Source organism: Aotus nancymaae, unplaced genomic scaffold (assembly GCF_030222135.1).
Source record: "Aotus nancymaae isolate 86718 unplaced genomic scaffold, 86718_ANA_hifiasm-v0.15.2.pri h1tg000019l, whole genome shotgun sequence".
NCBI lineage: Eukaryota > Metazoa > Chordata > Mammalia > Primates > Aotidae > Aotus > Aotus nancymaae.
This window is the reverse complement of record NW_026988431.1, coordinates 1,098,555-1,115,476: the sequence shown is the minus strand read 5'-3', so window position 1 is coordinate 1,115,476 and position 16,922 is coordinate 1,098,555. Positions and strand designations below refer to the sequence as shown.

Genomic DNA, 16,922 nt, shown 5'->3' with positions numbered 1-16,922 from the left:
ATGCTGCCATGGCATGGGGTGCCCTAGTGATGCTGGGGATGATGAGGTTGTGGCATAACCAATGTGGAACCATTTAACCCTCAGAAGCAGGAAGACACAATTACCATGACGACCAGCAAGTCACAGTGGCAGCCAGGGTATGCTGACCTGTGGACCAGGAGTGAGCTTGGGCAGTGGTTCATAAGCCATGCATTTCTGTGAAATCAGCAAGGGCACTGCTTGACATGTTTCAGAACTCGTGAGCAAAAGGCTGATGTCAACTGCCTGGAAAACGGAGATTCCTTCATCCAATTCCCAGCTTTGAGCCAGCTTTCCAACATACAGGCAACAAAATTTGACTGAAGGCAAGGTTGGATGGATCCCCTTGAGAAAGGACCCTGCAATACCACCCCAAGTCCACGCAATAAATATTCCTCCAACCCTTCCCAACAAGACTCAGGGTACCTGCATCCTAAGAAAAGGGGCACCCCCAATCCACCACCTTCTGAGGACTGTTGGGTACAGTCTGAACTGACATGGGAGCACCAGGGAGCCTGAAATGCCATCACTTTCCCTTATCACTCTTAGGGAGCCCAGGAATAAAGGGAGCCTCTGCCCCAGAGAGTCCAACCAATCAGAGGAGCCATCACATGCTTATTTCCCTGGCTCTGAGTTCAAAGTGGGATGGTTTTACATGACGGCCTGCAGAACCCTCGCCATGAGTAGGCGCCTTTATGGATCAAGCTGAAGCTCCGGAACTGCCCACCCCCGACTCCCACTCAACATAAATCTGAAGCAAGACCACATCCTCTGCGAACTGTAGCTAACAGTGCCCCCTCCACAAAGACTTAAAGATCGTTTCCATCATGTTCATTCAAATTGCCCGTGAGCCTCTGCCAGAGAAAAACAGATCACAGTACATGATGGTGGCCACTTAGTTAACTGAGCCACCACTTGGGCGTGGGATTACTACTGGGACAGAACACCACAGCCTCTGATATTTGGTTTGTAATTAATGTTCTAATCTTTTCAAATCCTACTGATAAATATGACTGAAAACAGTTCGTGAGTGGATGGGACAACAGAATATTCTCTCTCTTGCTCCGGGCTGTGTCCACCGCCCTGCTGTATCACACGAGACCTGGACTGTCTGTACATTCATGGACGGCCATGGTCTGAGAGATGAACACCACCATGTTATCTGAACCAGGAGAGCGAGGACAAGTCTCTGAAAGGAAAACGTAGAAAAGCCACAGACAGGATCAATATGGACAGCTGCAGAAGCGGCATCCCTTAAAAGACAGCTCATCGTTGTTGACTGTCACAGCCAAGGTAAACAGGGACAGTCCACTTCAGGGACCCAAGGTGACCCCTCTCGAAAGTTACGGTCCTAAGAACATCCCACCTAAAGAGCCAGCTTCCTTTGAGCTTCCTGAGCTGTGTGGCACCATTGACAGAAGGCGGTCAAAAAATGGAATAGGCCGGGTGCGGTGGCTCACCCCTGTAATCCCAGCACTATGGGAGGCCGAGGCAGGTGGATCACCTGAGGTCAGGAGTTTGAGACCAGCCTGGCCAACATGGTGAAACCTCGCCTATACCAAAAATATAAAAATTAGCTGGGTGTGGTGGCACACGCCTGTAATCCCAGCTACTCGGAGGTCAAGGCAGGAGAATCCCTTGAACCTGGGAGGCGGAGGTTACACTCCAGCCTCGGCAACAAGAGTGAAACTCCATCTCAAAAAAAAAAAAAAAGTGGGAATAGGAGGAAGAAAGGAGGAGGAAAGGAGGAGGAAAAAGGAGAGAGAAAGAGAACACTGCCTTCAGACTTTATTTCCCCCCAAATGCAAGTAATGGAAGATTTGACCTGTGTGTAAATTCTACCCTTCTAAATGAATTGGCGCAGGAATGCAATACTGAAGAGACATAACGTTTATTTCATACTTGCAGGAGTGTGGAAGCATCAGTATTTAGTGCACGAGGTCACAGAAAACTTATAAAAAGCAATTCTGAACACACCAAACTTCCTAACTTCTCAAGGCCCCCCGTTAATGCATCCAATACTGGAGGGAAAAAACCCAGGAGTACAAACTAAACACCCTTGGACCAAATACATATCAGGAACCTAATACCGCACAATGCAATTTTTAAAAAAGTTATTCAGTTTAGATTATTTCTAAATAAGCATCTCATTAAAAAAAAACATTAAACATAACACAATATTGACATCATCAGGTAACGTGAACATCCCCCAAGTTCCCTAATCCTCAGGACAAAAAATAATTATATTTGCATTACTTGTACACATTCCTTGACTAAAGAAATCAAGGGAGCTCTGACATCACAGATTATGGGTCATGCTGATTATGTGAAGATGAGCTGTCTTCAGTCCCTCAGTATGACCCTACTCAGTCGATCTTAATCCCCAGCACGCTACACACCCCTTTCAACTCACCCCAGAGACTCAAGGGCCTGGGGAATTCCTGATGTGAGCTGTTCAGCTCCAGGATGGCAGAGGCCCAATCCTCTTAGCCTGCAAGCACCCCGGGGCTGCACCAATAGAGGAAAGGGGAGAGGGAAGGGGCTGGAAAGGTATTTGTATACTGTGGCTTTTGAGACCCCTCAGTTCATAGAACAAAGAGAAGGAGAAGAAATATTTCAGGTGAACTATGGGTCAAACTCTGATTACATCAGAGCTAGGAGCCTCCAAAACACCACATGTCATGGAAGCACCATGCCATCAGATAGGGTGCAGAAGGAAAACAGGAGCAGGCAGCGGCGATCATCTATATGGAGACGGGAATCTGCGGATAATCAGCTCTAGCTTATGCATTCTATTTGCATTAACTTTTTTTCATGCCCGCCTTGTGCCAAAAACATTTTTGTTCAGCATTCCAAAAGACTGGATAAAAAAGGCAAATCACAATGGAAGAGGAGCAGAAGGACAGCTTTGGACAGATTCCCAATCCCCAAGGACTCTGGACATGTACAGATTTAAATGTGCCCCCTCATCTAGAGAAAAGGTAAATGCGCGGTTTAAAAAAATAAAATTTAAAAATATTTAATTTCTTTAAAATTGAAAATAAACAGACCCAACTTTCCATACCACAGTGACCACATTCGGCCTAAGGATAAAAATACAGCTAAACTGCATTCAAGGAAAACACAAAGGCAAACTACGTTCAGTAGACTGCATCTTAATAACCGTATTGACATTACTATCTTGATTCTATTACACAGGCAGTAGGATAACATCAATAAGTAACTACATTAGGTTACTAAGAACCAAAATTGTCAGTGTAAAAGAGAAACAGGCTGGGTGCGGTGGCTCATGCCTGTAATCCCAGCACTTTGGGAGGCTGAGGCAGGTGGATGGCTTGAACCCAGAAGTTTAAGACCAGCCTGGGCAACAAAGTGGGATCACGTCTCTATAAAAAATAAACAAACAAAAGTCAGCTGGCCATGGTGGCACACGCCTGTGGTCCCAACTCCTTGGAAGGCTGAGGCGGGAGGATTGCCTGAGCCCAGGAGGTTGAGGCTGCAGTGAGTAGTGATGGTGCCACTGCAGTCCAACCAGGGCGACAGAGCAAGACTGTCTCAAAGAAAAAAGAGAGAGAGAGAGAAAGAGAGAAACAAACATAAAATTAAGAACCCCATAATCAGGAGATAAAGGAAAATCTCTGTACCTTCCACTCATTTTTGCTATAAGGCTAAAACTACTCTAAAAAATATAGTCCATTAAAAAACAATAAAATCTATGATCTCTCATTGGAATTGAAAATACTAGTACGCACTTACGATTTGTGTTTTTCTCTCTAAAAAAAGTATTGTATTTCCTAGCAACACCCACCGACAGAGTCCGGAAATGATGTCATCAGGCAGCAATCTAATCTAAGCAATCTGACCTAGGTGCTAACACGGTACCTAAATTGCGGTCTGCAAACACTTCCCACTAAAAGTACCGGAGCTGCTTCTTCAAGAAATTAGTTAATCCAAGTCCGTGGCAGAAGATGTACAAAATAGCCTTAGAACTATTAAAAAAAAAAAAAAAAAAGAATAGGGTCTCATCAAAATAACAAGATGACAGGGCTCCAACCAGCTCAGGTGCAGTGGTTCACACCTGTAATCCCAGCACTTTGGGAGGCTGAGGCGGGAGGACTGCTTGAGGCCAGGAATTTGAGACCAGCCTAGGCAACATAGAAAGATTCGGTCTGTACAAAAAAAAAAAAAAAAAAAAAAAAAGGTAGATGTGGTGATGCACGCCTGTAGTCCTAGCTACTTCAGAAGCCAAAGTGGGAGCATCACTTGAGCCCAGGAAATTGAGAATGCACTAAGCGATAGTCTCACTACTGCACTCCATCCTGAACAACACGGCAAGACCCCGACTCTAAAAAGTAAAAAATGAAAAGGTCCCAACTGGCCAAAGATGGGCTATTTTGAATATTAAAAGACGTTAATGGTTTGATGAACTAAAAAACATCAGACATATAAAAATATCTAAATTCCTAACACTATTTTCACCCACCCAGAAGAAAAGCTTACAGGTCATTCTTGGAGGTTGCTGTGGCATCCGCTCATTATGCTATCAACTAAGGAATCAAGTGAAAAACATCTAGTATCTGTCCTGCCTCTGTCACAGGCTTTTTCAGAGTAACCACACAATTGATGAGGAGCGTTCTTTGTAAAGGATCCATAGCTAGTAAATGCGGAATAAAAAGGGTAGAATTTTACAAATCACAATTTTGCAATCATTAGTGAAATAATGACATTAGGCAGCAATCACCAATCACTGCTCAAACATTAACTGGAAAGATAATGAGGAATTTTCTAGTAGGGGGATCAAGCTGACAACACCTGGGCCCACAGGTCAATCTTAGCATCACTGAAGCAATGAAGTTTTCCTACTTAAAAAGAGAAAAAGTTGAATCTGAATCTATCCAGCCTCTAGCTCTAACCTTTAGAGAGCTTTTGCTCTACCAGCTCACAGAAAATATGAACATGTTAAATGACACCAAAATCCAAAATGTATAAAATTTTAAGACATATGACCCAGATGACTTGAACAAATAAATGACAAAAAATAAGGAAAGGGGGATGTTATAGACTTAGAGACTGAAGAAATACATCACGGGCAAAACACAGACCTGTTTTTAGATCCTGTTTCAAACAAAGAACTCTAAAAAGACAAATCTGTGAAGAGAAAAAAATAAACCCAAAGCTATGAGAAGGAAATAAAAGATTAGAGCAGAAATCAATAAAACAGAGAATAGAAAGACAATAGGAAAAATAAAATGAGTTTTTTTTGGAAAAAAAGAATCAACAAAATTGAGAAATTAACCAGATTAAGAAAAAAAGAAAGAAGATATAAAAAAATCAGAAATGAAGAGGGGACATTATAACTGATGCCACAGAAATGAAGGATTATAAGAGAATAGCATGAACAACTGTATGCTAACAAATTGGATAACCCAGAAGATATGGATAAATTTCTAGCACACCCAGCCTACAAAGACTGAATCATGAAGAAATAGAAAATCTGTACAGACCAATAGCTATTATTAAAAAGATTGAATCAGTAATCAAAAACCTCAAAGAGGTCAGGCGCGCTGGCTCCTCCCTGTAATCCCAGCATTTTGGGAGGCCGAGGTGGGCGGATCACTTGAGGTCAGGAATTTGGGACCAACCTGGCCAACATGGTGAAACCCCATCTCTACTAAAAATACAAAAAACAAGTTGGGCATGTTAATTCGTGCCCGTGGTCCCAGGTACTTGGGAGGCTGAGGCAGGAGAATCACTTGAACCTGGGAGGTGGAGGTTGCAGTGAGCCAAGATCATGCCACTGCACTCCAGCCTGGGTGACAGAGCAAGACTCCATCTATACACACACACACACACACACACACACACACACACCCAAGAAAAACCTAGAACCAGATGACTTCACTGGAGAATTCTACCAAACATTTAAAGAAGAATTAATACCAATCCTCCTGAAACTCTTACAAATGTTGAAAAGGAGGAATATTTCCAAGTTTATTCTATGAGACCAATATTATCCTAATACCAAAGTCAGACAAAGACACTCCAAGAAAACTATAGAACAATATTCCTGGTGAATATTGATGCAAAAATCCTCAACAAAATACTAGCAAACTGAATTAAATACATTAGAAGGATTTAATTAAATACATTAAAAGGATTAGATACTATGATCAAGTGGCATTTATTCCTGGAATACAAGAATGGTTCAACATATAAAAATCAATCAATGTAATACACCAAATTAACAGAATGAAGGGCAAAAATCATATGATAATCTAAATTAAGGCAGAGAAAGCATGACAAGATTCAACACCCCTTCATGGTTAACAAAACAATTCAACAAATGCAGAATAGAAGAAATCATAAAGTCTACATGTGAAAAGCCCATAGCTCATCATACTCAATAGTGAAAGACTGTAAGCTTTTCCTCTAAGATCAGAAACAAGGCAAGATGTCTGCTCTGCCACTGCTATTCAACATAGTTTTGCAAGTCCTAGTCAGAGCAACTGGGCAAGAAAGAAAGAAAAGGCATTCAAATTAGAAAGTTAGAAGTAAAATGATCTGCTTGCAGATGACATGATCTTAGATGTAGAAAACCCTATAAGATCACACGATCAAACACACACACACACACACACTCTTAGAACTAATAAATGAATTCATTAAAGTTGCAGGATACAAAATTAACACACCAAAATCAGTTGCATCTCAATACACTAACAATGAACAATCCTAAATGGAATTTTTTAAAATTCCATTTATAAAACCATCAAAAAGAAAAAAATGCCTAGAAATAGGCCTAACCAAGATGAAAAATTACACTGAAAACTACAAAACACTGTTAAAAGAAATTAAAGACACAAACAAATGGAAAAAACATCCTATGTTCATGGAGTGGAAGGTTTAATATTGTTAAGATGCTCATACTACCCAAAGTGACAGATTTAAACACAATCCCTATAAAAATCTCAATAGCCTTTCTTGTAGAAAAAGAAAAATTTATCCTAAAATTCATATGGAATCTCAACAGGCACCAAACAGCCAAAACAGTCTTGAAAAAGAAGAGTAAAGTTGAAAGACTCATACATCCTGATTTCAAAACATATTCCAAAGCTACAGTAGTCAAAACAGCATGGTAATGGCATACAGACAGACAAATAGAGCAATGGAAAAGACTCATTCAGAATGCTCAGAAATAAACCCTTGTGTATATGGTCAAATGATTTTCAACAAAGATGCCAAGACCTCTTGATGGGAAAAGGACAATTTTTTCAGAAAACAGTGCTGGGAAAACTGGATATTCACAGGCAAAAGAATGAAGTTGGACCCTTATCTTATACCATATACAAAAATTAATTCAATATGGGTTAAAGACCTAAACATAAGACCCAAAACTATAACACTCCTAGAAGAAAACATGAGAAAAAACCTACATGATATTGAACTTGGCAATGATTTCTTGGATATGATGCCAAAAGCACAACCATAAAAGTGAAAATAGAGAAATGGGCCTATAGCAAACCTTAAAACTTTGTGCATCAAAGGTCACAATGAGTGAAAAGGCAACATACAGAACTGAAGAAAATATGTGCAAATTACATATCTGATAAGGGGTCAATATCCAGAATACATAAAGAACTCCTACATCTCCACAACAATAAATTAAATAACCTGATTTAAAGATAGGCAAAGGACTTGAATAGACGTTTCTCCAAAGAAGGTATAGAAGTGGCCAATAAGTCCATGAAAACATGCTCACCACGGACAAACAAAATGTGGCATAAAAATACAACAGAATGTTACTGTAGTCCAGCCTTAAAAAGGATGGAAATCCAGTCACATGCCACAACCTTAAGGTCATTATACTAACTGAGAGAAGCCTGCCACAAAAAGACAAAAACTGCATGATTTCACTTATACGAGGTATCTAAAGTAGTCAAATTCATAAAAACAGAAAGTAGAATGGTGGTCACCAGGGCTGGAGGAAGGGGGAAATGAAGCCTTGTTGCTCAATGGGTATAGATTTGCAAGATGAAAAAGTTCTACAGATCAATTAGATCAATTTCACAACAATGTGAATATAATTAACAGTGTTGAACTATTCACTTAAAAGTGATTAAGATCAACAACAGCAACAACAAAAAGAACAAAAAAAATGAAGATCGTCAAATTTTTTTGCCGCAATAAAAAAGGCATAATTGAGATAATCAGGTAAAACTAAACACTAACTCTTTACAGTTCGTTGCATCTGAATCCTGCACTCGCCTGTAACAGATACAGCTACTCAGGCAGTGGAAAGAACACTTCTTTCAAGAGGTCAAAAATCTGCCTATTAGCCCCAGATCTCTTAACTAGCCATTAGATGACATTCAAGAATCACTGGTAATTTCATTGGATATGATAATGACTTAAAGATATGCTTTTTGAAAAAGGATTCATACTGAAGTAATTTTGGGGTAATACTATGTTTTCTAAAATTTATGTTAATATACTCCAGCCAAAAAATAAAGAGTGCGGGTGGGGCAGGGGTAGCTGAGAAAGGATGGCAGAATGGTCTCATCATCCTTGTTGAAGCTCGGAGACAGGTACATGTATGAAAAATTTAAAACCAATCAAACCAAATAAGAGGGAAAAAAAGCAGGGAAGGGTATTTGGAATGAATGGCAGCAGGATTAATTCATTGAGATTTTGTAACAGCATCATATACTACAGATGCTATTGCTAATCTTCGAAAATCACTGCATTTCAATTTGCATCTAACAGATTACAAAGAAACAAATGAAATTGAAAGAACGATCGAGCTTCAAGTGATGTTTCTCACCACCTCCCCCAACCACAAACAAAAAAAAGGGTCAATGGTTGAAGAATGTTGAACAGACAGACTAAAGGTGTCATGGAGAGCTGCCCACCAGGGCCAGAATCTGGACAGCGATGGAGAAATTTCTGCTGAAAACCTGTCCGCCAAGTCAGGGAATACAGCCCAGATAGGAGAGGGTGTTGATGATGTTTCTCACACACATAGGATGGACCTGTTTTCTTTCCGCTAACAGAAAACAATCAGTCAAACAAGAACTTCAGAGTGGATGAAGGGTACGTAAGACCACACAATGATGGCATTCAAGAGAAAGAAAAGAGAGAAGGGTGCAGAATTGTTTTAAAAATAGGACTTCATGAAAGCTAATTTCATCAAGCCCAGGTCACTGATGAGAAAGATGCAAAATCCGGCAACCAACAGAATGGGAAAAAATTTTTGCAGTTTACCCATCTGACAAAGGGCTGATATCCAGACTTTACAAAGAACTAAAACAGATTTACAAGAAAAAAACAAACAAGCCCATTCAAAAGTGGGCAAAGGATATGAACAGACACTTTACAAAAGAAGACATACATGAGGCCAACAAACATATGAAAAAATGCTCACCATCACTGGGCATTAGAGAAATGCAAATCAAAACTACATTGAGCTATCATCTCATGCCAGTTAGAATGGCGAACATTAAAAAATCTAGAGACAACAGATCTGGAGAGGATGTGGAGAAATAGGAACATTTTTACACTGTTTGTGGGAGTGTAATTAGTTCAATCATTGTGGAAGACAGTGTGGCAATTCCTCAAGGACCTAGAAATAGAAATTCCATTTGACCCAGCAATCCCATTACTGGGTATATATCCAAAGGATTATAAATCATTCTACTATAAGGACACATGCACACAAATGTTCATTGCAGCACAGTTTACAATAGCAAAGACCTGGAACCAACCCAAATGCCCATCGATGATAGACTGGACAGGAAAAATGTGGCACATATACACCATGGAATACTATGCAGCCATCAAAAACGATGAGTTCACGTCCTTTGTAGGGACATGGATGAACCTGGAAACCATCATTCTCAGCAAACTGACACAAGAACACAAAATCAAACACCGCATGTTCTCAGTCATAGGTGGGTGTTGAACAATGAGAACACATAGACACAGGGAGTGGAGCATCACACACTGGGGTCTGTTGGGGAGAAATAGGGGAGGGACAGCGGAGGGGTGGGGAGTTGGGGAGACATAGCATGGGGAGAAATGCCACATATAGGTGAAGGGGAGGAAGGCAGCAAATCACACTGCCACCACGTGTGTACCTATGCAACAATCTTGCATGTTCTTCACATGTACCCCAAAACCTAAAATGCCATAAAAAAAATTAAATTAAAAAAAGAAAAAAGAAAGATGCAAAATCAAGAAACCAGTGAAATAACACGTAACGGGTGAGTCAAACACTGCCAGCGGCGCCAAGCCGTGGAAGTGAAATGCACCATCTAGCCCGCCTGGTGAAATCCAAAGCGAGAACTGAAAGGGAGTAAGGATGATTCACAAAATGAGGTTGGGTCACAAGAAAAGTGATTTTGGAAGGACAGCGGAGAGAAAAAAAAAATAAGGAAACCACCAAAATGTTAACTCAAAGATACATTTTAAACTACATGGGATGACCCACTGTCCATACCTTGGCTTCCTGAGAACAAAAAGGGGGGTCTCCAGATCCCCCAGAACCCCACTACACACCAAGAGGACAAGGAGGAAAGGAAGAACCCCCCTTTGCCTGCTAGGATGCACATGAGGGGAGGAAGGCAAAGCCCCAGCAGCTGCTGCTTTGACATGTCACCAGCCCCAGCAGGAGGCACCTCGCTGCCCACTCACATTCCCCAGGACTGGCTGCTCCATGAATCCTCTGGGCACCTGTGCCCAACGTAGTTCCTTAGCAAGCCCCACTGGAACACTGAAAAATTAACATAATGCTGTTTACTGTGTACATTGTGCCATGTGGAGCTCATGCACGAGGCTTGGTGGATCCCTCCTGATAAAACAATCTTGAGGTAGATACGGTCATTATCCCCATTTTAGAGTTGATGGAAACAAGGCTCAGTGAGGGAAAGTCACCCACCCAACGCTGCCCAATGAGTGAGCAGCAGGGTGAGCCTCTCCAGTCAGAGCGAGTGTCTTCCTTCCCCAATGGAGGAAGACTTTCCATCGCAAGCTTAAATCACCCAGCAGGAAACAGGCCCGGCTCTGTCTTCTCAGTGAGGCCTTTCCTAACACGAGCGCTCATCGCCATCTCAGCATCAAAGGGTCTGTTGCTTCTGACACAAGGGCCAGGCCAACAGGGCTAGAGTCACTCCGGACATCGTAATACCTGCCTGTTTTTCTGTGAGTCTAGAAGCCAGCGGGAATAGTCTTACCATTTTGTGGCCAGAGCCTACGGCCAGCTCTTAAAGGGTCAGGCAAGTGGGTTGCAAGCACCTAGCAGGAAGAACAGTCCCTGCATTCCACAGCCAGGCCCAGGGAGGGGAGCCCGCAGGCCCTGCCGAGGCACACAGCACGGCCACTCCCAAGCAGTCCTCATCTTCCCCTCTGACCGAGAGAGAACCCAGCTGCTGACAGAAAAATCAAACTCAAACCCGGGGTCGGAGGTAGAGGGTTCGTTTCCTGACTCTCCTTCAAATGGAAGACGTCCTGCACTGAAACTAGCTGACTCCCTTCCAGGCTGCGATACCTGTAAGTTGAAATCAGCCTCAAGCAAACCACTTTGGAAGAGCATCGCCTCCTAGGCCCCTGTTTGTCCTTTGGACTGTTCACTGATGAACTGCATTTGAATCCTCACTCACCTGCAACAGACGCAGCTGCTTAATCACCAGGTGGAAAAGCAAGTGGAAAGCACGGCTTTTAGTGGGAGGTAGAAGGCCTGGTTTCTAGCCCCAAATCTCCTGCACACCTTGGTTTCCTCATCTCCAAGTAGGGAAGAGCAACCTGTCCCCAATTTGCTCCCCCAAGGGTTGTATAAAATGAGACGAGGGAGGCAAAGCTCTCTGAATTACTAAGCAGCAACGTTCCCACCATCACGTGGCGCTCAATGTTCTTCCCCCCAGACCTTGCCCCCAAAGGCCCAGGAGCACAGACAGTTACACAGCATCCCTCAAGGCCTGGAACAGGAGGAGCTTTGCATTCCAGTGGATGTTGCTGATGCCCTCCATAGAGGTGATCCTGACAGAACCAGAGGAAAAGAAAATATTCCTCTCCAGCAGCCAGAGGGCCCTTCCATCTTGCCTGTCCTCCCAAATTACCTGGCGACACTGCCCCTTCCCCAGAAAGGCTCTGGATCAATGATTCTGGAAACTACCTAAGTCCTAAAGACAGTTTTAAAACACCAGGAGGAAAATGCTCCTGCTCCCCCCGGCCCTGCTTTCTAAATGTATTCCTTTTTAGCAACCCAGAGGGGAGGTTCATCCCTGGGAGCTCTGCAGGAGAAGGTCCCCATTCCATACCATCTTGAAAATAGAGGGGAGTACTCATATATGTGACCTTAGTGATCTCACAAGTGCATCAAAAAAAGCAACTGGCCAAGGAAACGGTTGAACCAGCCTGAAAATGCCAGGCAGCCCCACCGTAAGTCACCGTTTGAGTCAGGCTTGTGACCGAGTGTGTGTGGGCAAGGCTGGGTGGACCAGGCTGGAGGGGGAAAGCAGGCGAATCACTCTGAAGCAGGACGGAGGGTCGAGGGTGAGGGCGAGGGTGAGGGCAGAGCAGAGGCGCACAGGGCAGGGCCGGTTCAGGGAGCCCGCCACAGGATAAGCTCTGTGATCTCCGCCCTGCTACCCAACCTCATGGGTATCCCGTAGTAGGCTGTGCCTGGGCTGACATATACGAATGTGGCCTGAGCCACTTGGTAGAGACCAGCAAAGAAGGGATTCAGGAGATAAGCTGCTACGTTCAAGGGGAAGATCTGCCCAGCATGTGTGTGCCCAGAAAGGATGAGGTTAATATCTGGCCGAGCCTGGAGAGCTCTCTTGGCAGCTAGGGGCTGGTGAGCTAGCAAGATGATCGTGTGGTCCGGGCTGCAGCCCTCCAGGGCCTTGTCGAGGTCCATGCCATGGCCAGAGTAGTGCAGGATGTCTGCTTCAATATCATCCACCCCAGCCAGGCAGATCCAGTCCTCATCCTCACTCCCACCGCCACTGCCACCACCAACACGTTGGGCCCGGGTGGCGGAAATCTTCACGTTCTCGTTATGAAGAGGCCGGACGTGCAGGGACTCCAGCAGTGCAAACCAGTTGCTGACATCCGACGTGTAGTACTCATGATTGCCTGTGACGAAGTAGGCGCCGAGACGTGAATGAAGCTGGTCCAGAGGAGCCACAGCCGTCCGCAGGACCGAGGCTTCCGAGTCGGAGAGGTCACCCACGATCACTGTGATGTCTGGTTCCAGCACATTCACCATCCTCACAAACATCTCCATCTTGGTCCTGCCCACTGTGGGGCCCAAGTGAATGTCTGAGAGGAGCACGATCTTGAGGTTGTTCATTGAGGTGGGCAGCTGATGGATGGGCACCTCCACAGTCTTCACAGCCGGGGGCTGCGCGGCATTCAGAATCCCTGCCACGCTGAGCACGGCTGTCACTCCCACTGCCAAGGCAGGCCTGAGCACCAGCTTCCTTGTCTTGTCAAGGCTGCCCACGACCCTACCACTGCGCCAGGCCACGAGCTGGTAGGCCTGCTCCATGCCGCTGAGGATGCAGAGGAAGAAGAGCATGATGATGTAGGCACCCAGGCAGGAGTAGGCTGCCAAGGAAAAGAGGTAAGGCTCCTCGGCTACTAAAAAGAACATGGTGAAGAAACTGGAATGGGCCAGGGCCAGAAACGCCAGAACCACCACCTTCCAAAGCTGAAAACAGGTTGACTCCGCAGCCGGGGAGTGGCAGAGGTTGCTGACCGTGCTGCGCCAAATGTAGAGGGAGCCAATGAGCATGAGCGAGTTGACAAACAGGGCAAGCTGCAAGCGAAGCAGCCAACGCCGGGCCCTGAGCTCAAGGCTCTCTGCCAGAAAAGAGCGGGAGGCGACCATGGACAGGAAGACAGTGACGGCAGCCAGGGCGGCCTTCGCGCCTAGGGACAGCTGCCTGAAGATGGCCATTTTCTCTGCTCCTAGAGGCTCTCCCACCAGTTCTGTGCAGGTGGACTGTGGAAATGAGTTTCTTAGAAAGGACAGTGGCCAAGGAGAGGTTTCCAGGTCAACTCCGCCTGCAACCAGGAACCAGCATCAGCTTTGTGGGATATTAGAGTGTCCTTGTACCCATTCAAAACTCAAAGGCCGCTTACATCTGCCCAACCCACCCGGGGAATCCAAGCCACTCAAATACCAGTCAGTTGCTAGCTATACTTTATTATTCAAAAAGAAACTCACAGGATTGTGACATGATGGGCAGTTTTCATTTTCTTAGCACATTTTCTATAGGTTTAAAGTTTCTCTACAGTGAGCACGAACTTGTTTTATAAAAACATTTCAAATCAGCAGTATTCAAAGTGTGGTCTGGAGACAGCCCTTCAGGGGTCCATTTAGTCAAAACTATTTTTATTATAATTCTAAGCCATTACTGCCTTTTCCACTCTCACTCTGTCCTGAGGGTGGTTTTCCAGAGGCCATGTGACATGTGATACGGCAACAGATTGAATGCAGAAATAAACATGAAAATCTCACTGTCTTCTATCAAGAGACATTGAAAGAGATTTGCAGAAATGTAAAACAGTACAACTTCTGCATCCTGAAATTTGGGGAGAAATACTGTTGTTTTTCAAATATATTTATTGTTTGCTCATGTGTAAAGATGTATTATTTATTAACAAATAGTTTTACATGTTCTCTAGGGCTGGGCGTGCTGGCTTACACCTGTAATCCCAGCACTTTGGGAGGCTGAGGCAGGCAGATCACCTGAGGTCAGGAGTTCAAGACCAGCCTGACCAACATGGTGAAACCCTGACTCTACTAAAAATTCAAAAATTAGCCAGACCTGGTACCGGGTACCTGTAATCCCAGCTACTCAGGAGGCTGAGGTAGGAGAATCGCTTGAACCTGGGAGGTGGAAGTTAAAGAGCCAGAGTCTCTCTTAAAAAATATAATAAATAAAATATTTTCTTAATTTCTAGGACAGCTAAAATTTGAGAACCACTGTTCTAAAGAAATGTAAACAAGGAGATAATGGAAAGCCAGACTGCTGGTATCTTTCTTCAGCTGTGGGCACAGGAGCTCCACAGGGACACCTAGACACCTGACATAAGAATTCCTGGGGTGATGCCAGCCTCCCTGTGTGGGCCTCAGGTTTGCAGTCACAGGGCATCCACCCTGACCCAGTGACGCTGCACAAGACTAATGAGTTCACATCAGACAGACGGATGCTGTCCACCTGTTCCTCGTTCATAAATCCTTCTCTCCCCACCCCCACGCCCACCCCCAGATACTGGTTGCGATCTGCCTTCCCCCGCCCCTTACCTACACCACTGTTCTTCTGAACTGTTCCCCAGTTCCACCTTATCCAGAGGTTTTCACAGCTGGCTATGTCTGACTCCTACGGTCCTATGGGCCTTCTGGACAAGAAAACTCTGTCTACAAACTGGGATAGAGGAACCACAGACGGGTGAAGAGGGAGCAGCAAATACTCAATCTGTGCCAACTTTTTCCAAAAATGAAAACATTTTCAGCAGCTGTTTTCCAAATACTTAAGACGTTCAATCTTGGTTGAAGGTAAATGTACCACTTTTCTCGCCCCTAGGCGCGTTACTGAAAGCCTTGTTAAAGGGTGTAACTTACAAGTAGACGGTGTCAAATGCCACCAGCTCTTAAAGCGTGCTGAAGGCTCAGCCCACCTATACTCTGGAGGAACCAAAGTTGGTCCGCGGAACGTGCAGAGGAGCAGCTTGCAACCACCCGCCCTCCCTTCCGCAGGTGTGATGCAGACCTCCCCAGGCAGCGCTTCGGAGCCCCTCAGGCTCGGACGCAGCGAGCGACGCTGTCCTTCCTCTCCCACCAAACGTGCACGCCCCGCGCCTCACCTCCTCGCCTCGCCAGACCTCCCCCCATCAACGCTGGCATCCCCCAGCAGCCTACCTCTTCCCCCTCCCCCCCCCACCATAACCTGGACCGCCAAACGCCGAAAGAAAAGGGCCCCACAAATACCAAGAAAAACCCAAGCCAAAGAGCAGGCGACGGGGAGTGGCGAGAAGAGAACAAGACAGACGAAGAGGAAGCGCACCCAGAGGGAAAATAACGCCGACTTCCCACTGCAGGGGCCTCTCCTGACCCTGTCTTTCTCCTTCCGGAGCGCTCCGCAGAGCACGGACTGGGAAAGGGAGGACGACCCAAGCCAGAGCCCGAGGCGCCCTCTAACCCGCGCTACTTGGAATCCCCTCCCGGAATACCAACTTAGGAAACGTTCAGGCGCACCTCCTCTCACCCTGCTTGTTACAGAAGGGGAAGTGGGTCCAAGCGCAAAGCGCGGCCGGAGCGGAACGCACGAGCGACCGAGCTGCCGCGAAGGACGCGCGCCCCACCCGGCCCGCCCCCGACGGGAAGGCCGGTCCACTGCCTGCGCTCCGCCGGCCGCCGGCCTGCTGCGGTCACTTCGGGGCTCAGGCTCCCCGCCCTGCGGGACCCCAGGTGGCCGCGGCCCCAGCCCGGTTCCCTGCCAACCTGTCCCCTCACAGTGCCTCCCCGCACCCGGGTCCCGCAGACTTACGCACAAGCCGCGCGCAGGGCGCAGAAGCAGCAGCGCCAGCAGCAGAGGGAAGATGCGAACCAGGACCCCCGGCATGACCACCAGCCTCCCGGCTCTGCAGTCGGCGCCCAGGCCAGCCGCTCCGCGTCACTTGACTAAGGACCCGCGGCCTGGCACCGCCCCTCGTCGGCCCAGCACCCAGCCCTCGCGCCTGCTCCGTCCCGCGCTCCGCCTCCCGGTGGCCGAGCCCGGCGGGTGGGGGCGGCGAGGAGGCTGCGCCGGCGCGTGACTCCAGGATAGTACTATCGGGGTTTTGCAGGCGTCTGCTCGGGGAGGGGACCCTTTGGAACGGCAATCGGGAGGCCCTGCTTT

General features: G+C 46.0%; 2 protein-coding genes across 2 annotated transcripts in view; both read right to left on the bottom strand.

The window, feature by feature from the left end:
* GLB1 (galactosidase beta 1) overlaps positions 1-16,689 on the bottom strand; it is a 91,608-nt gene extending 74,919 nt beyond the window's left edge. The window contains exon 1 of the mRNA XM_021666469.2: positions 16,572-16,689. Within this exon, the coding sequence (XP_021522144.2) occupies positions 16,572-16,646 (75 nt within the window). The 5' untranslated portion in view covers positions 16,647-16,689. The remainder of the gene's footprint in view (positions 1-16,571) is intronic.
* Positions 11,674-16,267, bottom strand: TMPPE (transmembrane protein with metallophosphoesterase domain). The gene is made up of 2 exons (XM_064378582.1): positions 16,259-16,267; positions 11,674-14,082 (listed from the first exon to the last, which is right to left on the bottom strand). The coding sequence occupies exon 2, from the start codon at positions 13,973-13,975 to the stop codon at positions 12,614-12,616; it is 1,362 nt and encodes a 453-aa protein (XP_064234652.1). The 5' UTR covers positions 13,976-14,082; positions 16,259-16,267; the 3' UTR covers positions 11,674-12,613.
* Positions 16,690-16,922: the final 233 nt, after the last annotated feature.